General features: G+C 41.9%; 1 protein-coding gene across 1 annotated transcript in view; it reads left to right on the top strand.

Annotated features, from left to right (window-relative positions):
* sv2ca (synaptic vesicle glycoprotein 2Ca) overlaps nucleotides 1–14,966 on the top strand; it is a 316,083-nt gene that overhangs the window by 255,174 nt on the left and 45,943 nt on the right. Inside the window, exons 5-6 of the mRNA XM_039758413.1 lie at nucleotides 7,722–7,855; nucleotides 12,352–12,441. Coding sequence (XP_039614347.1) covers nucleotides 7,722–7,855; nucleotides 12,352–12,441 — 224 coding nt within the window. The remainder of the gene's footprint in view (nucleotides 1–7,721; nucleotides 7,856–12,351; nucleotides 12,442–14,966) is intronic.

Here is a 14,966-nt window from a genome sequence, read left to right as displayed (position 1 = left end):
GACTGCTCTCCCTGAATATACAGTGAAGGGGCGTCCCGGCCAGGCATGGACCCCAGCCGTCTGCCACACCATTTAACAGAAACACAGAGGTGTTCCCACCATAGCACAGTGTAAAAAGGGTAAAAGACCTCAAAAAAAGCACACGTAAGCCAGACCAGATCTTCACTCAAATCTAACTCTCCAGATTAGTCCTCAAGTCTACAAGCCTAAACCCAAACCAAATGACATAATGCATAGGACTTTAATGAAGCTAAGACCCTTTAAATATGTAAAAAATGTCCACAACAACGAGGAAAATAAAAAACATTAAATATCTGTTTACAAATAAACTAATCAGAGTTTCTTTAATATTTATGGATTTATTGAAAAATGAATAACAAAAAGGCAAGAGAACAAAAGGAGTATAAACAAAACCATGAAATCACAAACCAGAAAACCTTTAAAGAGAGGGAATGGGGTGGAACCAGTAAATGAAATAACTGCAGTGAGAAACACCACTACAGTGAGAAATAGGAATGGAGTTTAAAACTGCAGTGCCAATACCACCTGAAGCGTCTCTTTTTAAATGGTTGGGACAGCCCGTCAAATACGTAATCAGGTGGCCCTGCCACCCTGGACTCCGCATACAGGAGGCAGATGGTATGTTAATAATATCTGTTTTTTTATTCTAGGGCTATGTAATGTTCCTAGCCATGACTTACACATACCGTTGGGGGTTTTCGAGATGATGGGGTCGGAATTTTCCTTCTGTTTTCAAATGAAACGCTTTGTTTGAAACCTGTTTATTTTTTGGTTACAGCGACACCATCTTGTATCTCGATGGGCACTGATGTTTTGTGTTGTTTTCGTCTCTGTTTTATCTTGGTAGAGTAATATATGTATTGCTCTACTGTCCCCTATTGTATTATTAATATGTAGCCTTAGAATACCTAATCTCACAGACTTACCACTGTATATAAGGTATTATTCTATATAACTTCTCCCCATCTTCCCTTCTATATCTATAACCTCAGGCAATTAGATGTAGTAAAAAGACAAGCAGGAGTTAAGTCACACATAAAATAATGTATTACTGATAATATCCATAAATAATAACAAAATGCAAAGTACATTTGAATATTGCCAACCATACAACCTGATAAAATGGTGATGTGTAATTCAGGTGGCACACAGACTTGCAGTTACTTAAAATGTCTCTAGTTAAGGTATCGTTGGTGCTCAGCTTTCAGCCACATGTCTGTTCAATATGGCTACTGAGCTGTGCTCTTCATTGTGTTGTCTTCATCATCACAGGTTAGCAAGAGAGATGCTTCTTCATCATATGTTAGTTAGAGAGAGAGAGAATGTGGTTGAGCAAGTACATTTATAGATGTTCTCTCCAATTCCTAGAACCAATAGGACATCATGGTACTTAAAGGCCTCTGAGACAAGCCAATTCCAAACAGCCATATCTCAGACAAATGGGAGCAATAGTACATTTAACACCTGCAACCCCCCCAAGACCATATGTTATGCTAACCTGGCTTTGTGTGGGGGATCAAACTGGTTTAAGACACATCCCCCCAAATCCTGTCATAAAATTACAAAGAGACAGTCGTAAAAAGGGTTGGGGGTTGTGCAAACACGAATACCTCTCACCACTTGGTTTGCCTAAATTATACAGTAAATAAAGACATACAAAACATTTATCAAGTTATATGTAAAATCTCACATCACAACAGTCTCCCATATCAATCCCAGCATTCTGCAGGATACATGGCGCCAAGGACGTCTCAGTTGGTGACAGATTTAAAGGTCGTCCAAAATGATGCTGTGGCATCTGATTTTAGGATCCCCAAACTCATTCTATTCCCTATCCTTGTGATTTAACTATTTTTGATCTCCCAGTGTTTGATGTCATGCTGTTATTTCTTGGTTTCTGATTTCTGTCTTGTGCTCTATATTCTTACAATTGGGTTGCCTTGATCTCCCGGTTTTGACCCCTACCTGTTTCTGACTACTCTTTTCCATGGGCACACTGCATCTCTGGGCTCTAGCAGACAGAACAGCAGAGCAGACAGCAAAGAAAACTAAGACATAGGAAAGTAGCATAGCACAAAATTGAAAAATGATTAATAAACAACATCCATCCATCCATTATCCAACCCAGTATATCCTAACTACAGGGTCACTGGGGTCTGCTGGAGCCAATCCCAACCAACACAGGGTGCAAGGCAGGAAATAAACCCCGGGCAGGGCACCAGCCCACCGCGGGGTGCGCACACACACTCACACCACTAGGGACAATTTAGAATTGCAAACGCACCTAACCTGCATGTCTTTGGACTGTGGGAGGAAACCCATGCAGACACAGGGAGGACATGCAAACTCCACGCAGGGAGGACCTGGGAAGCAAACCCAGGTCTCCGAACTGTGAGGCAGCAGTGCTACCCACTGCGCCATCATGCCACCCTAATAAACAACAACATATTAAATAAACAAAATATATACAAGAGCAAGATCAAAAAACAGAAAAAAATAGCATAACATCCATCCATCCATCCATTTTCTAACCCGCTGAATCCGAATAGGTTCACGGGGGTCTGCTGGAACATACCAACATATATTTATATAGTAATAAAAGTTTTAATAAACTTGAACCAGGGAAAAAGATCCTGCCTGAAACATCCCATGGACTTGCTGAGTCCAACTGTGACCACAAATGGAGTTCTTCTGGATTGCCTCAGAAGTCCCAGGATAAGATCATGAAGGTGCTCAGCACTACCGTTCCATTGAACTTACAATAGGGAGGGAGTTTGGGGCAAGGACTCAACTGGAGAAAAGGGTATCTGGCCATAAGTATGGAGAATTTGGGAAGTGAGTTTGTTTTTGGATGGTTAGCAAGTTGGGAGGGTCTTGAATGTACAGTGTATATAGTGTGGACAAGTGACAGATGTGAATGAGCACAAAAGTAGGCTGAGGGGCCAGCCAGGCCACTCTATAATATTGAGACCAAATTTGAAAATAAATATGCGACTGCTGCCGAATCTCGCCGGGCTTCAAGCAGAGAGGAGTGAGTAGTGCTGGTCAGGCTTTGGGAGTGCTCCGTGGTTTAGTGGCTTAAGTCCAAAGTGTGAGGCCTCCTTCACGGGACGTCCAGCTTTATACTGTCTTAATCGGAAGGGGTGAAGCTTCTCAGAATCAATTGGCCTCAATGGGCATCTTCTCAGCACTGTGGAGAGAAAAAGAGACAATCCTTTTAGCGACAATACCACCTCTCGTCCTGGGGTGGTATTGCATATGTCAGGAGAGCCCAGAAGGCGATCCTCCAGTGCACATTGTGATATACTATATATGCACCCAACCCGGCACAGACTGACAACGGAGGCAAACTAAAATCAACAAAATGCTTTTAATTTTCTTCAGCTTAGGTCCACGTCTTCCCCGTGTCCCTCAGCCCTGACACAGTCCCAAAACTAAAGTAAAGCACCACACAAAGTAAAGCACGCTCTTCTTCTTCCCCCACACCTCCCAGGCAACCTCGTCCTCCTCCTCCCGACTCTGGCCCCGTGTGGTGGTCGCTGGCTCCTTTTATTAGGCACCCAGAAGTGCTCACGGTGCTTGATTGCCGAGTCTCGGCTACACTTCTGAGTGTGGCGAAAATATTGCCCACAAGGGCCCAGCAGTTCCCACTGCAGCACCCCCTGGCTGCGCCTGCGGAATCCAACAGGGCTGCACCAAACTCCAACACCCATGAAGCCCTGTGGGAGTCCGAGGCACCGCTGCAACCCAGGGAGGCTGCCATCTAATGGCCAGGGGGAGGTATTGGGTCTCCCAAGCTTGCTCCCCCAGAACATATGCTGAAGGGGCACACCATGTATAACAATAGTTAGGCTGCATGTGGCTTCTAGGTTTTATATTCTTGCTCATTTGTTGTTAATTTATGCCCACGCCGTTGATCATCCATTTTTATTTTTGGAAAATGAACATATTTTTGTTAGAGAATGTGCACTCTTTTCTGCCAGAAGCCCCCTGTCATAGTAAAAACGAGAGATATAGGTAACTCAAAAGAATGTATGGGCTTTCCAGCACCATTTTTTTGCAGAATTGGAATAATGCAGTGTTATTCTAAGCCTACAGCCACACTGTGTCATCTCTTCACCCTGATAATATTTAAGCAGAGAAAAAGGCGAGCCAGCATTGCTGACTTCTGTTCAACTGCTGTAACAGCAGCATTTGTGTATTCCTCCCAGTCCCCGCTGGCAATCAGCAGAGTGAGAAGGTGATATTGAGCAGGGAGGAGGTATGCAGCAGGCTCCGCGACTGAGAAGACTCTTGTTCTGTGCAATGGTCCGTTAAAAGCGTTCCCAGGATACAGCTAGGCCAGTGGTTTTAACGATCTGCGGCATTGCTGGAACTTACTTGCTGACTGCAAAGATTTATGATGAGATTTGTCCGCACTCAAAAAGGATCAGAGGTCAAGTCTAACATTGGGAAATGAAACAGCAATACATTAGGAAATTTTTCCAATTAATTAAATCGTGTTTTCATCGAGCTGCACAACATTTCCTACTTGATGACCTTCTTTTGTTCCTTATAAGCTTCACTAGTGGGTTCTCTTTGTAGATTCGTCTTGTTCACTTTCTCTTTGTTGCTTTGACAATCCAATAGCGGCTCCACAAATTATTGTACCAGTGATCTAACAAAGCCTAAGAATGTGCTTTCTTTTTTTTCCATTTCTGCTTTCTTTCCTACTTTTAGAAGATGAAGCTCACAGACATGAGCAAATTATTTAAAGTAGTTAAGTTTGTATTGTGAAAGGAGCTGTAAATTAAAAAAAAAAAAAAATCTTAAACAGCACTTCTAATTAAATAAGGGTGGTCTTCATTCATAAGCTCTACTCCCGAGGTAAGCACCAGATTCCTAAAACCATGAAACTGGATTAAGTGTTTTTAGCTTGGGGATGGGAAGTGAATGGATGGAAGGATGCTGTTTGAATTATAAGCGAAAGACAAGCAGTGTGGTATGAAGTCCTTGTTGTGTCTCCCGTAGTATGGCACAGAAGCAACTGACAGCAAATGGCAGCATGAGCAAGTTGTCTTCAGGCAGATTAGATAACCCCTGTAAGGGCTGCCACAAGACGCTTCAAGGACCTTGTTCCTTTAGAGTGGGTAGTGACATCCTTTACGTGTCCCACAGCTTTGTAATGGCCAGTGTGATTTTTCCACACTGTGGTGTTCAGGGCCAGTTAAATCACTTTAGGAGAGGACCACTGAATCAACAAGCTGATTAAAAGGGCAGGCTCAGCTATGGGACACACTCTGGATCCCTTGGAAGTCGTAGCAAAGGAGATAATGAAGACAAAACCGAGTGCCATTATGAACAATGCTGCACATCAGACACACCAACACTGAGGACTTTTAGCTATATAAGATATGGCCGGCCATGTACCCTGGCCAATACCCCCAGGCCACCAGACGGAGCCCTCCTTGCAGCGTAGACATGCCCCGAATGCCAGCCGGGAATTATGGACAGTGGTCTTTTAATGCACAGCCCTGCTGGATACCATGGGGGCCGCCAGGAGTCGCTGCAGGGAGGCCCAGGGACTATTTTCCCTACACCCCGGAAGTACGTCCCACTCACATGGACAGAAGAAATGACGTTCTTCCGGGATGAAGAAAAGGAGTTTTTACCTGACTCGGAAGTGATAGAAAGACACATGGACTGAGGGACAAACACTTCCGGGTCAAGGACTGTAGAGGACTCTGGGAAATCCCAGACAGACGAGCTGAGTTGGGAGGCAGGGTGGCTAAGTGTCTGGGAGTTTGGAGGATTGTGATTTTGGATTACTGTTTATTTATTGAGAATTGTGGAGAGGAGCGTGCTTTGTGCACATTATTATAATAATAAATTAATTATTTGGACTTTTATCTGGTGTCTGACGTGTGGTCTGAGGGTACAAGGGAGTGAGAAAGCCCTAATCTGTCACAGCTAACAAATTATATCACACAAGTGTACGAGTAGAAACTCTACTGTAGCTGCTTTATACTAACAGCCAGGACCAGTCCTAGGCACAGACTCCCGCTGTCCTAGGGGGTAGCAACACTCTCTGAGGGCGCCAGTCTCCAAGAAGGAATGCTTTTCATATGAAATCGCAAGTGTGCCATTCTCCAAAGGGACCAAACTCCCCCTGTGACGATTATAGCTCTGAATCTGACCACACAAATCAGAAAGGGACACTCTCCTTTGGACGTCTTTGTAGACACTTGCAACCAACTGTTCCTAGGGGCACAATGTACACTTAATGCCAACCCAGCCAATGGCTATGCACCTTTATAATGCCTCACTATGACACCTCTCTTGTCTTTAGCCCAGTCAGAAGTTTTATTCTTTTTTGCACTATTTTTGTGTGCATTTGTGTGGTGGTGTTCTTGTTTCTTCTTGTAATATTTTTATATTTCTTGTGCCTCTGCAAAAAACTATATTCCCCCTTGGAGCAAATAAAGTACTTGGCCATTACTAAAATTACGTACCACCCTAATATCTTCTCAACACACATAAGGTTTACAAGGAATGTTATAATGGAAGTATTACGACAAAAAAGTTGCATATATTAAAGTAGTTAAAATGGTGTCTCTCTGGGCCTTACTTTGCACATTTTGGCCCTTACTAAAATTACATACCCGCCTAATATCTTCTTGACACACTTCCACCTTCCACAAGCTTCTACCAATATTGTGGCCTCCTTCTCCTACACTACTCCATCAGGGAAGTCCTTGTCTCCACTGCGCCCCAGGCTACAGCCGGATTATTAAAACCCAAAAAAGTCTCGAGTTTGCCTCACTGGAGCTCCCCTTACAGAAAGGTGACCTGAATGAAAACTACAACTCCCAGACAACCCTGGAGTCCGGAACTTCATGGTTTTCTGGGGCCAGATATGAATCTTTGGTTAAGAATGCAGGCGTCTGGGGGCAACTCTTTAAAAAGTTTGTGGTTAATAGCAACAAAATCTGCCACTGAAAAGGCTCTACCTACAGGGTTCTGAAAAACCTGCCACTGATTTCCACCTGTCTATGCACTTGAAGCATTCAGGGCCTGTACCATTTCCATTCTGGCCACCCTTCTGTAAGAGGAGCTCTAGTGAGGTAATCTTGAGACTTTTTTGGGTTTTAAAAATCCAGCTGTAGCCTGGAGCACAATGGAGACAAAGGTTTTCCTGGTGGAGTAGTGTAGATGGAGGAGGCCACAATGTCGGTAGAAGCTTGTGAAAGGTGGAAGTGTGTCGAGAAGATATTAGGCGGGTACGTAATTTTAGTAAGGGCCAAAATGTGCAAAGTAAGACCCAGAGATGCACCATTTTAACTATTTTAATTTGTGCAACCTTTTTGTCGTAATACTTCCATTATAACCTTCCTTGTAAACCATATTTACTCCAATAAATATTCTTCTTGTTGGAATTCTGGGCTTGAGTTTTTGTGTCCTCAACACGGGATCTGATTAAGAGCTCCTCTGAAGGCTGTAGTCTCAGTAATACCCCAGAGGTACCGTTACCTGTCCGCCGGCCTTCCAGCAGTACCTGCAGCAATTTTTAGAGTTTAGAGTTTATCCCCACCATTACCAGGCAAATAAGAAATGCTGGCATTGGACAGGACATTACACTGATCATAAGACTCCTTTGTTTTGTTGGTACGATGTGGATATTTAAGAACAAACTAATACCAGGCCACCATTTATTTCTGCAGGTTGGAGCTTCAGCATGGGGTCAGCTTACCAGTTCCACAGCTGGAGGGTTTTCGTCATAGTGTGTGCTCTGCCCTGCGTTGGTGCTGTGGTGGCACTCACCTTCATGCCTGAGAGTCCACGGTACTTCCTAGAGGTAAACATTAAATATTTCTAACAGTCAATTGTTATAATGTTGGTAATGATCATGATATGAGACAAGGCTCAATCGTTAGTAGGACGTAATTAAATGTGCTGTTGTGGAGAACGGAAAAATTGTAGCAGACATTTAAGCAAACTGTGACAGAGCAGGTTATCGTAACATAAGACATTTTGCAGATGAGGGAACACCAATCTGTATGTCAAGATCATCTGATCAATGAGTGGCTATGGTCAAGAAAGACAGTAGAAAAGAGCCCAGAGTGTCACAGTAAGTGGTGACCATTTTTAACAGGTCTGACACTGGAAGTTTTTGACTGTCTCAATCACAGTTTTTTAAACTGTCTGCCTATAAACAGAGTGGCCTGTGCCAATTCCAAAATAACTGTCTGCCATCTCCCTACTCTAGATTCTGTAACCTCTGAGGACTGAAATATAAAACCATTAAGATATGCTCTAACTTGTGACATGCCACTCTCCATAAGTGACTCAGGTGAATCAAGGCCAGGACTACCGGATTTCATAATAATGCTGATCCATAAACTGTGACATGTATGAGTTGTCTGCACCATTTGATGAAGATGTTATGGGTGTATGGGGGGCTTTTTGGAAATGATGATTGCTGTTGTCTGCACTGCTGTTTTCTTTGTATGAGCCTCTTCAAATCCCATACAAGTGCTTTTGTTATGCTAATGAAGTCAATAGAAAAGCAAAAATGGGCTGTTGTAATATCCAAAAGTTGGCAAGTCACAGAAGTCCCCACTTTGAATACCTAGCTCAGTAGTCTGATATTTCAAAAGTTTTTTGTGTTAAGAAGTGCTCACTTCTTTGTGTCATAAATGCACTTTCTCTTAACTTTCACTGATGTCTGAAATAACATGACTCACAGTTTTGCTGTTTTAGTCGTTTCTAAGCATGCATCTCACATACGGTACAGCACTTTCAGACACAATTTCCAGAACGTGATACCTTATATCTCAAACTTTCTGAGGGATCTAATGCCACAACCAAGATTTGTAAAAGAAGAAAAGTTTGAGTAATTCTGAAGCAATAAGTACAGTATGTGCAACCTTTTGGGTTTCACCATCATTTTATCTTAAATTCCCAAAGATGAGTAGATCCAAAAGTCCTTGTTTAATCAGTCTCTTGATTTTCATGGGCCTGGTGGCATTAAAGACAAATCTTGTATCCATTATAGGGTGGATTTTGGGGGATCATATTTATAAAACTTTTATATTCACTAATAGAAGCCTAAAATGTGTGTGAGAATTGTTCCACTCAAGGAAAACTTGACAGGAGAACTGACATATATTTATGGCAATTCTGATCCATCTGTATGCAACATTTCAGAGAAACTGGGAAATGAGACACCCATGATCAAGTATGAATCAGGCACACAGTAATTCGTATCACGAGCCATCATTATAATGTGCATTGAGCCAACTTTTTGGAATGATGTGCTGAGCTGGGCCTGGCGTTAAAGGACAGACTGCCTGAAATCAGGTTAAACCTGTTCTTATGAAGGTTTTAACAAATGTTGGCTTTCTGGTGACAGGCAACTACCAGAAGATACTAGGTGGCAGGTCAGGAATAGCTCAGTGGAGCTTCAGATCTATCACACCTGCTGTGCTGGAAGCCTTTATTCAAATAACAAGGCACTACATTCAGCTTATGGACTTAAAAAGGCAATTTGTAGCACAGTCTAGTTTTCCTAATGTAATCATGACAATTGACTGCACTCATATTATAATAAGGGCCCCTAGCAAGAATGAAGATGCTTTTGTTAAGCGTAAGCAGTGATATTCCATTAACACACACGTCATCTGTGATGCCACGATGAGACTGACCAACGTCATGGCTCGGTGGCCTGGATCAACCCAAGCTTCACTTCTTCTAAGGCAAAGTAGCTTTGGCAGATGACTTGCTGTATGTGATCGCTGGCTTGTTGGTAAGGTAACTGGATGAACTCTCTGTGTTTCAATTGGCCTACACTCTTTGTTGTAACAACAATCATGTCAGTAGATGTGCCAGGTGATAATGGCTATCTGCTCAGATGTGTGCACCTTATGCCTCTCCCCGAGTCTCATAGTGTAGAGGAGAGGCGCTACAATTCCATATGTGCTCTTGTGCTGTCAGCTGTGGAGCACACAATAGAACTTCTCGAATGCGGGTGGCAGTGTCTGGATGCGCCAAGTAGTAGGCTGCAGTACCAGACCATGAAGGTCTGCAGCATCGTCATTACACATGCAAGAGGCTCATTAGCATATTCCATATGTGGTTGTTTCAGGGTTGCAACTGGGCAGGTTTCAAGATGTGTTTATTGAGATTTATAAAGGGTAACTTGTATAGAAATGTGTGTATGCCGGATGTGTGTTTTCTGGTGTATGAATACTTTTACACTCAAATCCATGGTGCGTTTTATAAATAACATCCCTAGTTCCAGTGCCTTCTTTAATAAAGCCATCCTGAATCACATAACTAAAAGAGGCAGTAATGTTTGCTCCTTCTAAGAACCTCACAGGGGCAAGTTCTGGTGCTTCATTGATCTTCCTGGACATGACCTCCTTTTCCTGTCACTAGCCGAGTTCATGTCCACATCTGCTCATTTAAGCTCACTAGAATAATGACTAGAAAGGGGGAAATCATCTGATCACTTTAGAGATTAGGAATTCTCTTGGAAACACCTGTGGCTGCCCTCCCAGAATGCAATCTGCTGGCCCAGCATACACCTAAGGTGCTGTCCCACCACAGGAACGTTTTTCAGGAACCAGGGACTTCTTGGAAATTCAGGAACTTTCATAGGCCATTTGTAGCTCCTGGTAGGTAGTTCCTGGTCCTTTTTTAGTTCCTAATCCAGGGTATTTTCATTCATCCCCTGAACCCCACCCATGATAATTCCTGATTGAATTGTGCTGATTAGTTTACCACAATCACTGGCACCATCTTACAAAGCTGTTGGTAATTTGGACTTTGGAGAGTTATAGGAGAAGATGGAGCGCTGCACTTCACACTGTATCAGTCTTCATAGCCACCTCCCTGGTGTCCAACGCATTAAAGTAATATGGCCTCCCCCATGAAGTTGTGATTGTTTCAAAGCGATTAATGTGGAGAGGTTCCCTATGAATTCCCTATCACACCACACTTCACACAGCATAATTTTTCGGAGCCACCTACCTGGACCACTGCACTATGCACCATATTAAATCAATAAGGTGGGGGGGGTGTCACCCGTGAACCCCCAAACTCCTGATTGTGCCGGACTTTTCACCATATCACTCTTCATAGCGGCCTCCGTAGTGCACAATGCCCTGCACTGCATCAAAGCAATAATCTCACCTGTGAAGTCGTGATTGCTTCAAGGCAGTAAGGTGGAGAGGCCCCCAGTGAACTTCTGATCGCACCACACTTTGCACCGCATTACTCTTCTTTGCACATGACATATTGTGCATAAGGGTTTCCAAAGTGACTGAAGACCACAAATGGCCATGGGCCGACGTCGTATAGAAATTCATTAGTTCCTGAAAACAAAGTTCCTGTGGTAGAAAAACACCTAAACATGGCTAGTCAACCTCCAGGTGGCCAACTACTATTATGCACTGCAAGGACCTCCCCGCTGCTAGAGGACTGAGGGACCTCTGTTAAATTATTAAATGCCCTCACCTACCCCAACCTCCCCCTCGTCCTGGTCCTATTTCTGTTCTTGTGAAGTTTTCACTTCTTGGACATGCTGCATTACCAGAAGCTCAATCGTCACCTGGTGGAATTTTGTTTACTCTCCTGGCCCTCTGTTGCCTGTAGTGTTGGTGTCTATCTGTCATCTTTTGGCAAGTCCTTTTGATATTTAACTGTGAGTAAAGCAATGTTTAGTGCCCTGTTGGTATATCCATATTTGATTTATATAGCTCCTTCAGAAACCCGCTCTTTAACATCTGTCATGTAGATTCCACGCCTCTCCTGGCACCTGCCATTGAGGTATATTTGTTGTATTTACTTTAATCTGATGGTGCTGAGTATATTTAATGCTGTACTGTTAACTTGTTGGTGCCGCAAAGTGTCTTGTGATGGTGTACACTGCGCAATATACAACAAACATTGACAAAAGATATGTAATGTCACATTTAATATTAGCACAGTAAACAGTGACATCTCTTCACGGGTATCCCACAATATTGACAATTTTTTACACTACATTTTTTAACTGATTTTCTTTAGTCAAACCACTTCACACATTGTAAAAATATCTAAACCTATGCCAACATTTTGATCAGATCTTATTTATCAAGGGCCATTGTCACTTAATGCTATAATCTTCTTTCCAAACAGAAGCAAGTGTGTCGATTTCAGCACACATTTTCATGAGGTGGGATTTCACAGAGTGTTTTTATCAGGCTGAGAAGTGGGTGTGCTGAATAATGAGACTCTAATCTCTGAATTGACAATGTGAACACATGCTTATTTGAGCTAATTTAAATAATCTCTCTTTTCACTGAATAGGTTGGAAAGCATGACGAAGCCTGGATGATTCTGAAACAAATTCACGACACCAACATGAGAGCTCGTGGGCAGCCAGAAAAGGTCTTCACGGTGAGTAATGATCAGGCAGCAGCTTAAAGGAAATATATAAGGATGTTACTTTATTGTTCCCTCTAAACTGTATTGATCAAGACACATTCTTGACGTCAATACAATGTATTACGCCCAGAAGAGGGGTACATTGTGTGATCAGTTAACCTACTGTAAATGTATCTGCAAATAATGGGGGAATCAAGCAAATAAAGTGTTGTCATTTTCAACATGGTGTGAATGAAATTAAACTCTGCAATGTGCACTTTAATCACATTTGAATTGTTTAATTTGTAATTTTAAAATGTGGAGTAGGGGAGTAAATCAAGTAAAATTGTGTCTTTGTCAAACATTATGGAGGGTAATGCTGCTGCTTTAATGCATTCTGATCTTCTAAATGACATTGGATAAAAGTATCAGTATGAAGGTGAGTCAAAAATTATTCGCACTCCAGTTGTAAAATTTATTTTAATCAGCTTTTAGAAAAGATAAATAAATAATTTTTCGACATAATCTCCTTGCTTTTCAATACGCTTATGTATTCCTTCATTAAAAAATGTTTTAGGTTGAGTTGTGAGCCACGAATGCACCGCTGTCTTCACCTCTTCATCAAATGTAAGTCTTCATCCTCGTAGGGCTTCTTTCACAAAACCCAAATCTGTTGTGGATTATTGCATAGCCAGCTGATTTGCAAATGATTTGCCACATCATCTTCTGTCACTCGTCAATTCAACAGAATCACTTCACGTACCCACTCAATGTTGTCGTCAGTCATGGACGTGGATGGGCATCCAGCTCCTTCTTGATGGCTGACTCTTGTGCAACCTTACCTGAACTTCTCTATCCATTCGTGCAAACTTCTGTGAACAAGTCTTCGATAAATATCGACCCCAAGCACACCCTCAGACCACAAAAAACTAACAACGGCACGTTGCTCTTCGTTTGTGCAAATCACAAGTAGGGCAGCCATTTTTTCTTGCACCACAGTTACAAATAATCTGACATAACACATTCACACCTGCACAGCAGTGACTGGGGAGACAGGGACCTCAAATGGAAAGCACTGATAAGACAGTGCTGCCAACAGAAGTTTTAATATAACCAGCGTGTGAATAATTTTTGACCCTCAAATAATTACTAGTTAAACCCACGCCACATAAAATGTTTGCTGAGGCATCCACTAATTGCAAAGCATTGCCCAGGTAGAACATGTGGCCTCCCTGTGTGTTCTTCCCCACAAAACTCCTATTTTGAAGACCCTTGAGATTTATTTAACTAAGCCTCCACTGGCTTTTAGTTTCAGGATTTACCAAATACTTCCCAATAAACTACATTCGGAGTGAAAAGTTTTCTTCTAGTTTCTCATACATGGAATTTCCAAGGAATTAAATTTGCATAAACTTTTATTTGACGCAGACATTTACTTCAGTGTACACACATATATGATGCATTTGCTCATATGGAGCTCTCTGTACATGAATACATACATTGAGGAATAAGGCAAGATGTAACGTAAATGAGGCGCACCAAGCACTAGTAAACTAGCATGTAAAATGTATATAGTACATGATTGTTACAGAGATACTGGGCAAACACACCTGCTGACCCAGCTAGTAAATCTATTGCCTTGATTAATACTTGCTTACTTATCCAGTAAAAATATTTCATTAATTCATGTGGAGGGCCTGGATAGTCTCGTACCCGCGAAAACTTTCACGGTGAGGGATACTTTCTTGCCTACCTAGTAAAAGTCTCACATTGAATGATAACTTACTTACCTAGCTAATAAAAGTCTCACATTGAATGATAACTTACTTACCTAGCTAATAAAAGTCTCACATTGAATGATAACTTACTCACCTAGCTAGTAAAAGTCTCACATTGAATGATAACTTACTCACCTAGCTAATAAAAGTCTCACATTGAATGATAACTTACTCACCTAGCTAGTAAAAGTCTCACATTGAATGATAACTTACTTACCTAGCTAGTAAAAGTCTCACATTGAATGATGTGGAGAGACTGGACAGGTATACTTACCTACCCATTGAAACTCTCATTTTGATTGATATTTCCTTACCTACCTAGTAAAATTCTCACATCAATTGTTGCGCAGGGACTGGACATACATACTTACTTGCCCTGTAAAGCTCTCCTGTTGATTGATCTTTCTTTACCTACCCATTAAAACTTTCACGTTGATTAATAATTTCTTACCTACCCATTTTAACTCTCACATTGATTGATAATTACTTACCTGCCCAGTAAAATTCTAACATTAATTAATGCACTGGGACTGGACATGCATACTGTATGTGCTTATCCTGTAAAGCTCTGACATTGATTAATTGATCTTACTTACCTAGACAGTAAAACTCTCACATTGATTAATACTTACTTATTGGCTCAGTAAAACAATCACATTGATTGATACTTACTTACCTAACCAGTAAAACTCTCATGTTGATCGATGCACAGGGAATAGACATCCATACTTACTTGCCCTGTAAAACTCTGATATTGATAGATATTTACCTTACCAAGAA

The sequence above is a fragment of the Polypterus senegalus genome, chromosome 7 (genome assembly GCF_016835505.1).
Source record: "Polypterus senegalus isolate Bchr_013 chromosome 7, ASM1683550v1, whole genome shotgun sequence".
NCBI classification, from domain to species: domain Eukaryota; kingdom Metazoa; phylum Chordata; class Cladistia; order Polypteriformes; family Polypteridae; genus Polypterus; species Polypterus senegalus.
The sequence above is the reverse complement of the archived record's forward strand: the minus strand, read 5'-3'. Positions and strand labels throughout refer to the sequence as shown.